This window comes from Apium graveolens, chromosome 2, assembly GCF_009905375.1.
Source record: "Apium graveolens cultivar Ventura chromosome 2, ASM990537v1, whole genome shotgun sequence".
Classification (NCBI taxonomy): Eukaryota; Viridiplantae; Streptophyta; class Magnoliopsida; order Apiales; family Apiaceae; genus Apium; species Apium graveolens.
In genome coordinates this window covers 244,911,574-244,924,179 of record NC_133648.1, presented here as the reverse complement: position 1 = coordinate 244,924,179, position 12,606 = coordinate 244,911,574, and the positions used below count along the sequence as shown (strand labels likewise).

The 12,606-nt window shown below is 34.2% G+C and overlaps 1 protein-coding gene across 1 annotated transcript; it reads left to right on the top strand.

Moving 5' to 3' along the window:
• The first annotated feature begins 7,874 nt into the window (after positions 1 to 7,874).
• Positions 7,875 to 10,645, top strand: LOC141698825 (zinc protease PQQL-like). Its single transcript, XM_074503476.1, has 8 exons — positions 7,875 to 7,959; positions 8,271 to 8,642; positions 8,709 to 8,857; positions 9,274 to 9,411; positions 9,696 to 9,830; positions 9,949 to 10,206; positions 10,272 to 10,409; positions 10,492 to 10,645. Exons 1-8 carry the CDS (start codon positions 7,875 to 7,877, stop codon positions 10,573 to 10,575), a joined length of 1,359 nt encoding a protein of 452 aa, XP_074359577.1. The 3' UTR covers positions 10,576 to 10,645.
• Positions 10,646 to 12,606: the final 1,961 nt, after the last annotated feature.

Sequence of the window (12,606 nt, the reverse complement as noted above, 5' to 3'; positions counted from 1 at the left end):
AGGGTCTCAACATAATTGATGCCTATTCAACTTCTATCTTAATTATGGATGCTTGATAGAATCGTACTTGTGCAACGAAAGTTGGCTTTTATCAGTTTCGTGTTGTTCGATTAATATCATCATTGTTACATGCTAAGGGTAATAACAATAATTATTGACTGAAGTAGTAATGAAGTTATGATCTCATGTGTATTTAATATTATTAATTCAAGTGTTAATTTAAGTGTTTAATTCCCATAGTTAATAATTAGTTAATCAATGTCTTGACATTGAAGAGTAATCATACATTGGTGAGTAAGTGTTAATTAAAAATAATTAATCAGAGTCTCTGTGGGAACGAACTAGAAATCAATCTATATTACTTGCGAACGCGTATACTTGTGTGAATTATTAGCGCATGCTTTGTACCTAACAGCATCCTGTCAACAGAAAATAAGAAAACAAAAAGTAAAATTACTTGTTCGAAGATTGTAAATTCTACTAAAATATTTTACTTACAATTTTGACATTTATTTCTTCCACTTCTTCGTCATTTGTCCCATCTTTTTTCTTACGGCCCTTTTGCCAAAACACCGCCCTATCTTTCTTCTCCCCAGGGTGCAACCTCCCTGCTTTTATCTGTTTAAAATATATAAATATTTAAAATCCATGAAAAACAAACAAAAAAGCCAACAACATTGATAGTTTCTTACTTCCTCTTCTTTTAAACTGATATACCCTTTCCTCGACATGCGATGTGGATATTTGCGTTTTTCACCCGCTGCTCTAATCCTTACGCAATGGTTATAGCAAAACAACAGTTTTAACTTGGACCTCAAGATAATTAAAAAAAACTTTTTTTACAAATTTATAATATTTATAAAATTATAAATTTATAACTAATTAACTATGTTTGATGTGCTTAAATTTTTTAATATGTCATATGCTAAATTTAGATCACTAAATTAATAATAAAATTTTTATTTAATTATCTAAATTAAATAAATTCAGATCACTAAATCTTTAGTTTTATTGTAGTCTTTTATATAAATTTTACATTATTTAAGTTATCTATTACACACGATATTTTTTTTAAGTCCTATTAAAAACAATATTTATAAATTCTTTATACCTCTCACTTCTTCGAAGTCCTATCTTCAACAAATTTTTTCCAAGCATCCTTGCCCATATAGGAATATTTCCTACGAGGTTTCCTAAGCTTTTTCTTCTGTCCAACAAACGGCATGACATAGTCGGAAGTCAACATAGTTTTGAATTGCCTCCACTTCACTCCTGCCAACTTTAGCACCAAAGCCTCACATTCGGGAGGAATTTTGAATGTACTCTGAAAACAACTAAAAACATATTTAACAACAATTAAAAACAGATGTAACAATAATTGTACATTGTCCTAAGAATATGTACAATTTTTACCTCAACATCAGACCATAAGTTGGCTTTTAATTCCCGATCCACCTTAGGCCAGCTTGCAATATCGATTGGAATCATAGTTCTAGCTAGCATCCCAATGTAGGACTGAAAGTTGTGTCTAGTATCTCCTTCAAGTTCTCCATACATATTTCATCTGACTTTAATTTTCTTTCCCTGAGCTTTCTTGATCACGACTTTGTACATTCTTGAAATACCTCGCGCAGATCCATACCTCTGTTTTGAAGTTTCAGTACTGGTTGCTGGTTGAGTTTCTGTTTCATTTGGTGTTTCTTTTGGTCCTTCAGACTGACCACTGGCATCTTTTGTTATTCTAGATTCTTTACTTCTCTTCGGCTTTTTCTGCTTCTTTGCTGCTGGTACAGAGTCAGCTACTTCAGTTGCTGTTTTTTTTTGGTTCAGACTGATCACATTGTTCTGTTGCCTTGATTAGTAGAGGCAACTCATTGGCTTCCTCGGCTGTTTTAGATTCACTACTTTTCTTAAACTTTTTCTACTTTTTAGCTGCCATTTCAATCCTTCAATCTATAAAGTATAACAAAATATTAGTACAAATATATGCTACTGAGAGAACATGCAGATAAAACATTAAAAAATTAAACGGAATGATATACATCCAAAAGTAACTGATATAAATATGTGCATTAAGCAAACCGTGTAAAGTAGAAGTGCATTAATATAAAATGGTAATATTAAATGATAAAACATGCAGATATAGAACATGAATAATTAAACGGAACGATATACATCCAAAATCAAATGATATAAATATGTGCATTAAGCGAAACGTTTAAAGCAGAAGTGCATTCATATAAAATGGTAACATAGTACATTAAGCGAAACGTATTAACTCTAGACAAGAAAGAAAATACAGACAATATAGTACATAGTTTTACAATATATACATATATTGTTCAGTTTTTAACCTAAATTCCCTCAACATTTTCTCTAACCCTATGCTCCATATCATCAGCAACATCACATGCCGAGATATTAGAGCAGAATGGCTGATGCTCAATTGTCGTGTCTCCTAGGTCATCTTCATTGTAGATATCGTGATCATATTGAGTCGTGGATTTTAATACAATAGACCAGGTAGCATCAACCGGATCTTCGACATAAAACACTTGCTTCACTTGATCAACGGAAACGTATTTATCCTACTTGTGGCCTTATTGACTAAAGTCCACAAGCGTGAAGCCAAGATCATCCACTTTCATACCTCTGTCATTTGATGCCCATTTACACAAGAATAAAGGGGCTTTGAAAGCATGGTAGTCCAACTCCCATGTTTCTAGAATGATGCCATAGAATGTCATATCACTCTTGATCGGATTTAAATCCCTAGCACTACAAACTTGAACCGTCTTAGCAACTAAAGAAACACCATTGTTCTGAACAACCCTTGATTTATCATGATCTTTTGTGAAGTACAGAACTCCATCAACTAGATATCCTTCGTAAGTCAAAACAATATAAGATGGTTTGGCATCCAACCATCTTATCGTTTCTGAAACAGCGGCGCGGTTTTCCTTAAGTTCACTCCTAACCTACACACATTGTCATTAACTATATATAAGCCACTAATTAATTATATGAAATAACACTCACAATAAAAGTCAGAATAAGAGAAACCAACTTTTCTTTCAAACCAATCAGTAAACAGCCGATTATGTTCTCCCATGAGCCAATGAACACTCTTTTTCTTTCCTCGATGAATATCTTCAAGATACTCCTTATGCTTTCTGAGAAAAAACATGTATTATATTCACTCACAAGAATACTTACCGAAAAGATATGGTTTTACAAGAAAGAAAACTGAACTTACGTTATATAAGGAAATACTTCAGAATTGTTTAACAGGACAGTTAAATGTGCCTCATCTCGCTCTTTCTCATTGACTTCCTTCATCTTCATAACGGATAAGGGACCAGAAATCCTGACTTGGTCTTTGAAAACCAGCTGTTTTGCAATTCTCTTTAAGAAACTCGGTGCAGAATTCTACCGATTCCTCACCAAGATAATTTTGGAAATACAACCTTTCGAATGATAACTGTTTCTAACATAACTCTTCATCACTTTATTAAACCGTTCAAACGCATACATCCACCTATAGCACACTGGTCCACACAAACTTAATTCCCAAACCAAGTGGACTATGAGATGTATCATAACATCAAAAAATGAGGCATAATTTTTTTTTCAAGCTCACACAAGGTCAATATCACATATGACTGCAGTTTATCTAGTTTCAAAATATCGACTACTTTGCTGCACAAGGAGTTGAAAAAGAAACACAATCGTATTATTGTGACCCTAACATGTTTCAGAAGAACGGATCGAATTGCAACCGGGAGCAACTGTTGGAGGAGGATGTGGCAGATATGGGACTTCATCCCATAAATCTTTAAATCAGCCATGTACACGCAGTTTTTAATGTTCGATGCATATCCATACGGAAGTTTCATATTCAAGAATGATGACACCATTGTTCTTTTTTCAACCTTTGATAAAGTAAAAGAAGAAGAAGGCAAGTAGGTTTTCTTTTCTCCTACTTGTGGAGCTATATAAGCCCTAACACCCATGTCAAGCATATCACAACGAGATGCCTCACTATCTTTTGACTTGTGCCGCATATTTAACAGTGTCCCCATCAGATTATCACACACATTCTTCTCGATGTGCATAACATCGAGACAGTGACGAACGTGGTAAAACTTCCAATATTCTAACTCAAAAAAAATAGACTTTTTCTTCTCCAGACAATCAAACTTTCTGGACTTCTTTACTTCCTTGCCATAAGAAAATTTAATACGTTCCTGTTGTGCCAACACTTCTTCACCAGAAAGGGGTGGACATGGTCGCTGAAGCTCTTGTTCGCCGTTAAAAGCCAACTTTTGTCTCCTATAGGGGTGATGGTCAGCCAAATAACGACGATGGCCTTGATAACACATTTTTTTACTATGACTTAAATATTTGGCAACGGTGTCGTTACCACATATGGGGCAGCTCTTGTAACCCTTATTAACACAACCAGATAGATTTACATATCCAGGAAAGTCATTTATGGTCCACATCAAAACCGCTTTTAAAGTAAAATTGGATTTACTATAAGCGTCATAAACATTTTGTTCACCTTCTACACAAAGCTTCTTCAAATCATCGATCAACGGCTATAAGTATATGTCAATATCATTTCCCGGCTCGTGCGGACCAAGAATTAATATTGATAACATTATAAACTTCCTCTTCATGCATAACCATGAAGGAAGATTATAAGCTACCAATACTACCGGCTAGCAGCTGTACCTATTGCTTAGGCCATTATTAAACGGGTTTATACCATCTGCTTCTAAAGCTAATCAAAGGTTTCTTGGATCACTAGCAAACAAAGGCCACCAATAATCAATATTCCTCCATGAAGGAGAGTCGGCCGGATGCCGTATCTAACCATCATTTGACCGCTGTTTTGAATGCCAAATCAACTGTTCAGCGGTATCAGGAGATTTAAACATTCTTTTAACCCTGGGAATGATAGGAAAATACCACATAACCTTGGCTGGACTATTTACCCTAAGTTTACCATCTTTCGCATAACATTATAAACTTCCTCTTCATTCATAACCATGAAGGAAGATTATAAGCTACCAATACTACCGACCAGCAGCTGTACCTATTGCTTAGGCCATTATTAAACGAGTTTATACCATCTGCTCCTAAAGCTAATCGAAGGTTTCTTGGATCACTAGCAAATGAAGGCCACCAATAATCAATATTCCTCCATAAAGGAGAGTCGGTCGGATGCCGTATCTGACCATCATTTGACCGTTGTTTTAATTGCCAAATCAACTGTTCAGTGGTATCAGGAGATTTAAACATTCTTTTAAACCTGGGAATGATAGGAAAATATGACATAACCTTGGCTGGACTATTTTCCCTAAGTTTACCATCTTTCGCAACCTTCCAGCGAGATAAACAACATTTAGGACACTCAGATGCATTACGATTTATACCCATGTAGAGTTTATAATTGTTTGGACATGCATGAAATTTAATGTACTCGAGGCCCAAGTTAGATAAGGTTTTCTTTACCTCATACGCATTAATCGATAACACATGATCTTGAGGATGAAAAGAACCAACAAAAGTGAGAAGATCAGTGAAAGCGCTATCGCTAATACCAAACCTAGCTTTCCAATTATGTAGCTTTAACATTGACTCTAACTTCGTACATTGAATACCCTTATATAATGGTTATTCTGCATCAGCTACAAACCTATTGAAGTCATATGAATCATGATCATCCAAATTATAAGCAGCTTCACAAACGTCAACAGTTTCGGATTGAGCATTTTGCTCCATAGGTAGAAATGTACTACCGACAGATGACCTAACACTCTTAGAACCAGTATCTCCATGCCAAATCCAATCAGTATAGCCTAAACTAAAACCTTTTTCATATAAATGACCCTGTATTACTTTTACGTTACATTTTCTAAAATTAACGCAACACCCATAAGGACAAGGGATATTCTTAGGACCCTTTGAGTTTTCTTCTACAAATATTAAGAAACTTTAAACCCTCACTGATATTCTAAAGAATCCATGTCTTTGAAAATCCATGACTTATCCATATATTTTTAAGACAAACAGCAACCTAGCAACCTACATGTTTGTCATTTCAAATATTAAGAAGTAACACTTAGTTGTTTACTTATTTAGGATTAAACATAATTAAACATATTAATTAATTATGCATATAAATTAAACATGCGAATGCTTGTAATATGAATTCTTGTAACACGCATAATTAAATATATAAATTAATTATTACAACTACACATGTTTACCCATATACAATTCCACACCTAAACTAAACAAGAACATAAACAAGAACATAAAAAAGAACAAGAACAAGTACATACAGTGAGGAACACAACATAAACTAAACAGAACAAGAACAAGAACAAGAACAAGAACATACACAACATAAACTAAACAAGATCCATACACATGCATCTATTAAAATTAAAAAAGAACAGGGAGGAACACATGCATCTATTAAAGTAACAAAACATACACATGCATATGAAATCTTACCTAATCGAGCAAACCCACTTCAAGATTAACCAAACCCAGCTCCAGAGACCGAACCGTAAACAAACTCGATTAAAATCAAAACATAAAATTTGAAATTATATTCAAAAAATATACTTTTCACACACTAATCGAGTAGTCCAGACTTCCATTAAGGCTCTTCAGCACCAATCGACCTCGATTTATGAATTAATAGAGTTTAATTCATATATATTTTAGGGGTTTTAGGTTAAAGAGAATGAGTGAGAAGAGAGACAGTGAGAGATGAGAGAGAAGAGAGAAGAGAGACATGACAGTGAGAGAGAAGAGAGAAGGGAGAAGAGAGAATGAGATAATGAGAGAGAGAGAGAAGAGAGAATGAGAGAGCTGAGAGAGAGAGAGAAGGGGGAAACTGTTTTGGTTAATGGGGGGAACTGAAAATAAAAAATTTGGTTAATGGGGAATTTTTTGGTGTATTAACGGGGGAAAGAAAGAAGCGGACCTTTTTTATTTTTAAAAAAAATGATTATAGACATCGGTTTGTTTAGATACTGATGTCTTACAACACCTTTAACATCGGTTTTAAAGCAACCGATGTTAAAGCTACTTTTAACATCGGTGACATTTCTAACCGATGTTAAATGGGTGATATGGTAGGCACTATTTCTAGTAGTGATGGCGCCTTCGGTTTCTAAATTTCTTAAATCAATTCCAGAATTTAGAATTAAAGAGAAATCTCAATAATCTGATTCTAGGGAGTCCCGATATAAAATTTATCATTTATTTGATTCTAGGGAGTCCCGATATAAAATTTATTACAATGCTCTTTTTTGACGTACAACCGCTTATACTGTATTATTTTTGGGCCTAATTATTTTAAATAAGGGATAAAAATATACTTAATTGCTTTTGATGTATGTATTTATTAAAAATATAAATAGCCTGAATTATTTATTTTATTTCATTTTTATTTCATTACACTACAAGAAAAAGTTGAATAGACATCACACATTAGACATCGGTTGCGGATGCCACTGATGTTAAAAGAGGTAATAACATCACCCCGTGTTTTTCAGATGTCTTTGTTATTTGAAGGCATCGATTATTTAACAACCGATGTCTAAAGTTCTCTAAAATAAATCAGCGCGGGCCACTTCAATTTGTTTCCCCCTTAGTGAAATTTTACAAAACTTTCCCTCGTTTGATTGCCAATTATTCCCCCTGTCCAGAGAAACTAAAAACAAAAAAAAAGTAAATCTCTCACAAATCTCTCTCTCATCTCTCAACCCCCACTGAATCTCTCTCTCTCTCTCTCTCTCTCTCTCTCTCTCTCTCACTCGTCTCTCACCACTACAACCTTCGCTACTCTAATGGCCAGTGCCACCAGCTCTGCTGTTTTAGTAACCATCATCTCCACCAGGTCCGATGGGTTCACCATCACAATCACCTTCACCGGTCTGCTAACAATCTCTTGGTGTCTCCTTTACATGAATACTATTATGGTCTTCTCTACTTTAACATTTAAGTTTTTTAAAATCAAAACCCTAATTTCTTAAATTGGGGATTTTTAAAATCGAAACCCTAATTTTTTAAATTGGGGTTTTTTAATTTTAATACTCTTTGTTGGTTATAAGGAATATGGTTTGGGTAATAATTAGCATGTTATTTTCGTTTACTTGGATTTATCTTTCATTTATTAATTTTTTAATTTTGTTTTTCTATATGATACAACTATTATTTAAGGTAATCTTTGGTTTATATTTAAGGTGCTTTGATTGTAGATGAAATCTTGGGTATAATCAAGGGAGTTGCAGTGAAAAGTGTTTACTTGTTTGTTATAATTCCTGCATACACAGTTTATTTGGGTTGTTTTTATAATTCGACAAGTTTATATGGCAGATCGGTGTTGGAAGAGGAGAAAGAGCGCGGAGTTACGCACATTGTTGAGCATTTTGCTTTCAGTGCGACTAACAAGTACACGAATCATGATATTATAAAGTTTCTTGAAAGTGATGGTGCAGAATTTGGGGCTTGTCAAAATGCAGTGACATCTTCTGATGAAACTGTTTATGAACTGTTTGTTCCGGTTTATAAGCCTGAAGTTTTACCTCAGGCTATATCTATACTGGTTGAATTCAGTTAGAGGTAATAGTGACGTTTTGGTTTTTTTATATAATTTGAGATTTTATCATATATCTTTATAGGTTCAACCTTATGCCTAGTACAGATTCGGGTATCATCAGATGATTTGGAGAAAGAAAGAGGAGCAGTTCTGGAAGAGTATAGAGGTACTAGAAATGCTAATGGAAGGATGCATGAGGCACATTGGGCGCTCATGATGGAAGGTTCAAAGGTCTAGTTGTTGGCACTTTTAATTCCAAATATTTTTAGCTATTATCTAGCACTTGTCGAACATTCTCTTAGCTTAATTAGAAAACGAATCCTGATTGACGTGCTCAGTAATCCTGATTTTTTAGTATGTCGGTTTAAGCTTATATGTATGTGATCCTCATTGTATTGTACAAGTTCGTTTTGTGCTCCTTTTTATTTGTGAACGAAACTTATCTGTGCTTTTGCATTGGCATGCTCACTATTAGCCTAAGAATTGAAAGTAAGGTGATCAATTCTTTTTATCGTAGTACTTTTAATATGAGTTTGGTGTTTCCTGTTTGAATTAGGGTATAGTTGTAATTTATTGTGAGCATGATTTTGGGAACAATACATCTATATCTATATGAATACATCATATATGCTCAACAATGGTTGCAGTATGCCGAGCGTTTACCCATTGGACTGGAAAAGGTGATCCGAACTGTGTCTCCTGGGACTGTGAAACAGTTCTACAGGAAATGGTATCATCTGAAAAATATGGTTGTTGTAGCAATTGGAGATTTCGCTGATACACAGGTCTAGATTTCAAATCTGGCTATTTATCGCATACTTTGATATTTCATAACAGACGTGTATTTAATATATATGTTCTCACCAGAGTGAAAAAAATCTCCAGTTGGTAAAATTAAACCTGGAAAGAATCTGTGTGTGTATTTGGAATGAATTGTGTCAAATCCAATCATGTCAGCAAGCTTAATAATATAGTATATTCCTTTGAAATACGGCGACTAATAATGCTGAGTTTTATTTTTTAATTATCTAATTCTCTCTTCCCTCGCTCGTCATAATCGATATAACAGATTGTTGTTGAGCTTATAAAGATGTATTTCGGGAATAAAATTTCAGCATCTGATCCTCCTCCTATACCACACTTTCTGGTTCCATCACACGAAGAGCCACGATATTCATGTTTGTTAGAATCTGAAGCTGCCGGGGTTAGTTTGTTGTGCATCTTTTTTAACTACACTTCTTTTTAACCATGTATTTTCATGTTGGATGATCCTTTCCATGCAATAAGTCAGACAATTCCTATCTTTAATTGGCCTTGAATAGCCTGCAGTGATGGTAAGCTGTAAGATGCCTGTGGTGGAGCTGAGGACTGTAAGGGATTACAGGGAATTACTTGTAGAGTGCATGTTCTTTCATGCTTTGAACCAAAGATTCTTTAAGATATCTCGCAAGAAGGATCTACCATATTTTTCATGCTCGGATTCTGCTGATGTCCTTGTTCGACCAAGTAAGGCCTATATAATGACTTCCTCTTGCAAAGAGAAAGGAACTATAGAGGCCTTGGAATCAATGCTTACTGAGGTGTGCATTTTTATAAAATTGTTAAGTCTTTCTTATATTTCTTCTACTGATTTCTTATCTTTTAGGTTGCAAGGGTTCGGCTACATGGGTTTTCTGAGCGTGAAATAGCTATTGCTCGGGCGTTCTTATTGTCAGAAATCGAATCTGCCTATTTGGAGCGGGATCAGATGCAGTCAACCAGCTTGCGAGATGAGTATTTGCAAGTATATTACTTCTTTGCCTTTGTCTAATGTTTTCTTTGTTGTTGTCAAGTTTGACCTTCCTACTCAACCTTTTCTTTTCCAGCATTTTCTTCATGATGAACCTGTCATTGTTGTCGAGTATGAAGCGCAGTTGCACAAAACTATATTCCCTGTGAGTACATATTGATGTTTAGTGTTTTCTTCTATATATCCACAATTATTCCCTATAATTTCACTCTAGTTTAGTGTGAAAAACTAATTCTACACGTTTTGGCCAATTCGACTTGGATAAATATATCAGCTCATGAAGTAGTCCTATGCACCGCACTACTGATGTGATAATATTTTACCAGTTGCAAACTTTAAATAATTAAATTGTTGCCCAGCTCTCCTATATTATCCTTTCAATTTGATGTCATATATCTACTCTCTCCAAATTATAAAAAATGGAATGGATGTAAATGAACGGAGTTCAATAGATATGCAGTGCTTAATAGTTGCTTCTCTCTGTGAGAAAGGTAAATTCTTAACTTTAATTTTTATTGTGTTTGGTCGCATCATATATGTTCTTTTCGTTGTAGCTGAGTAATAGGTGGTATGGTCTAAATTTTCTCTGATATGAATTCACCCAAACAATATTTCTAGAATTAGTTGCACAACAATTTTACTAGCTATCCTTCTTATTTTATTGCCTTTGTTTTTTGTCCTGCATCAAAGCTTCTTATGTACTTTCTAATACCATCTTATTTCTTAGCTCTCTGATGTTGTGGATTCCATGGAGGTCAATATACAAAATGAAGAGTCTGTAACTACAGGTACTTACTCTTATCTACATATTTATACTCTAATAAGCTAGAACAATGAGAGAGCACTAGTTTTAATAGTTTCATCTTGGGGAAAGTATAGCATTGAAAGAAAAACTGAGAGTACAGTTTTTTAAATCAGCTCTTAAATTTGCAGAAGAAATACTGGGCCATGCTAAAGACCGCACAAAAGATCAGCGTCATGGATATATTATTCTCTATCTTAGAGTTTGATGCATCTTATAATTCATATACTAATCTCAGATCACGAATGCACCACATTTCTGCTGAGAGGTATAAACTATAAAGAACTTCCGCACACTGATATATGTTTTCTATGTCCCTTCTTTGACTTTGGGTATACTCCATAAAAACCTTGAGCATCGTACTTCACTATTTTACAGGCCACCTTTAAATCTTTTTCGCCAATAATTAGCTGGAACATGCATCTATTTAGACGTGTTGCAGAAGTCAACTGGTGGACAAAACTCTAAAACACAGCGGGAACTTGGATCCAGTCTTCGTGAGAATGTAGATGCTTCACCAAAATATATAGATGATGAATTGATGGGCATAGCAGAAAACAAACTAGTATCTTTTCAATGTAAGATGCAGTTTATTTTGATGATGATAAAGGACCAGACTATGTATTTCAGCATGTATTCAAATCTATTATTTCTTTAGTTTACTTGAGTGCAAGTTCCGTATATTTGATATATCTTAGTTACAAAAGCAATTGTACATCACTCCTAAAGAACAAAAAATGATGTCAAAAAAAGTTAATGTACATGCTTTTAGATAAAAATACTGATGTCAAAGACTGCCATGTTCAAGTATAAATTGAAAATAGGCATCACTTTGTTTGAGATAAAACTGATGTTTATGTGACAATATATACATCACTTTTAAAGAAGAAAAACTGATGTCAAAAAAGTTAATGTACATCGCTTTTAGATGAATAATTGATGTCAAAGACTGACATGTTAAAGTCTAAATTAAACATAGATAACACTTTGTTTGGGATAAAACTGATGTCTATGTGTCGATATAGACATCACCTTTCATTAAATAAATCGATGTTTAATATCTGATTTTACATCACCTAAATGAAAATACTCGATGTCTATGTGGAAAAAAACATAGCTCGTAATATGTTTAATCTGTTGTAATAGGTGTAATTTATTTATTAAATTATTTATTTCTAACATTTTTTGTAAAAAAATAGTGCATAGACATCATTTTTTTTGCCAGAAACGATGTCTAAGTAAGTAAAGACATCGGGTTATGGCCGATGTCTAGAATAGACATCATCGACATCAACATCGGTTGCCAAACAACATAGACATCGGCCAAAAACCGATGTCTATGGACTTTTTTCTTGTAGTGTTAAAAGCAAAAGTTGGAGGAACATAAGT

Coding starts and splice junctions, on each gene's coding strand:
- LOC141698825 (XM_074503476.1), top strand. CDS start 7,875: ATGGCCAGTGCCACCAGCTCTGCTGTTTTAGTAACCATCATCTCCACC. Junction 7,960..8,270: donor CATCACAATCACCTTCACCG/GTCTGCTAACAA, acceptor TTTATATTTAAG/GTGCTTTGATTGTAGATGAA. Junction 10,207..10,271: donor TGGAATCAATGCTTACTGAG/GTGTGCATTTTT, acceptor CTTATCTTTTAG/GTTGCAAGGGTTCGGCTACA.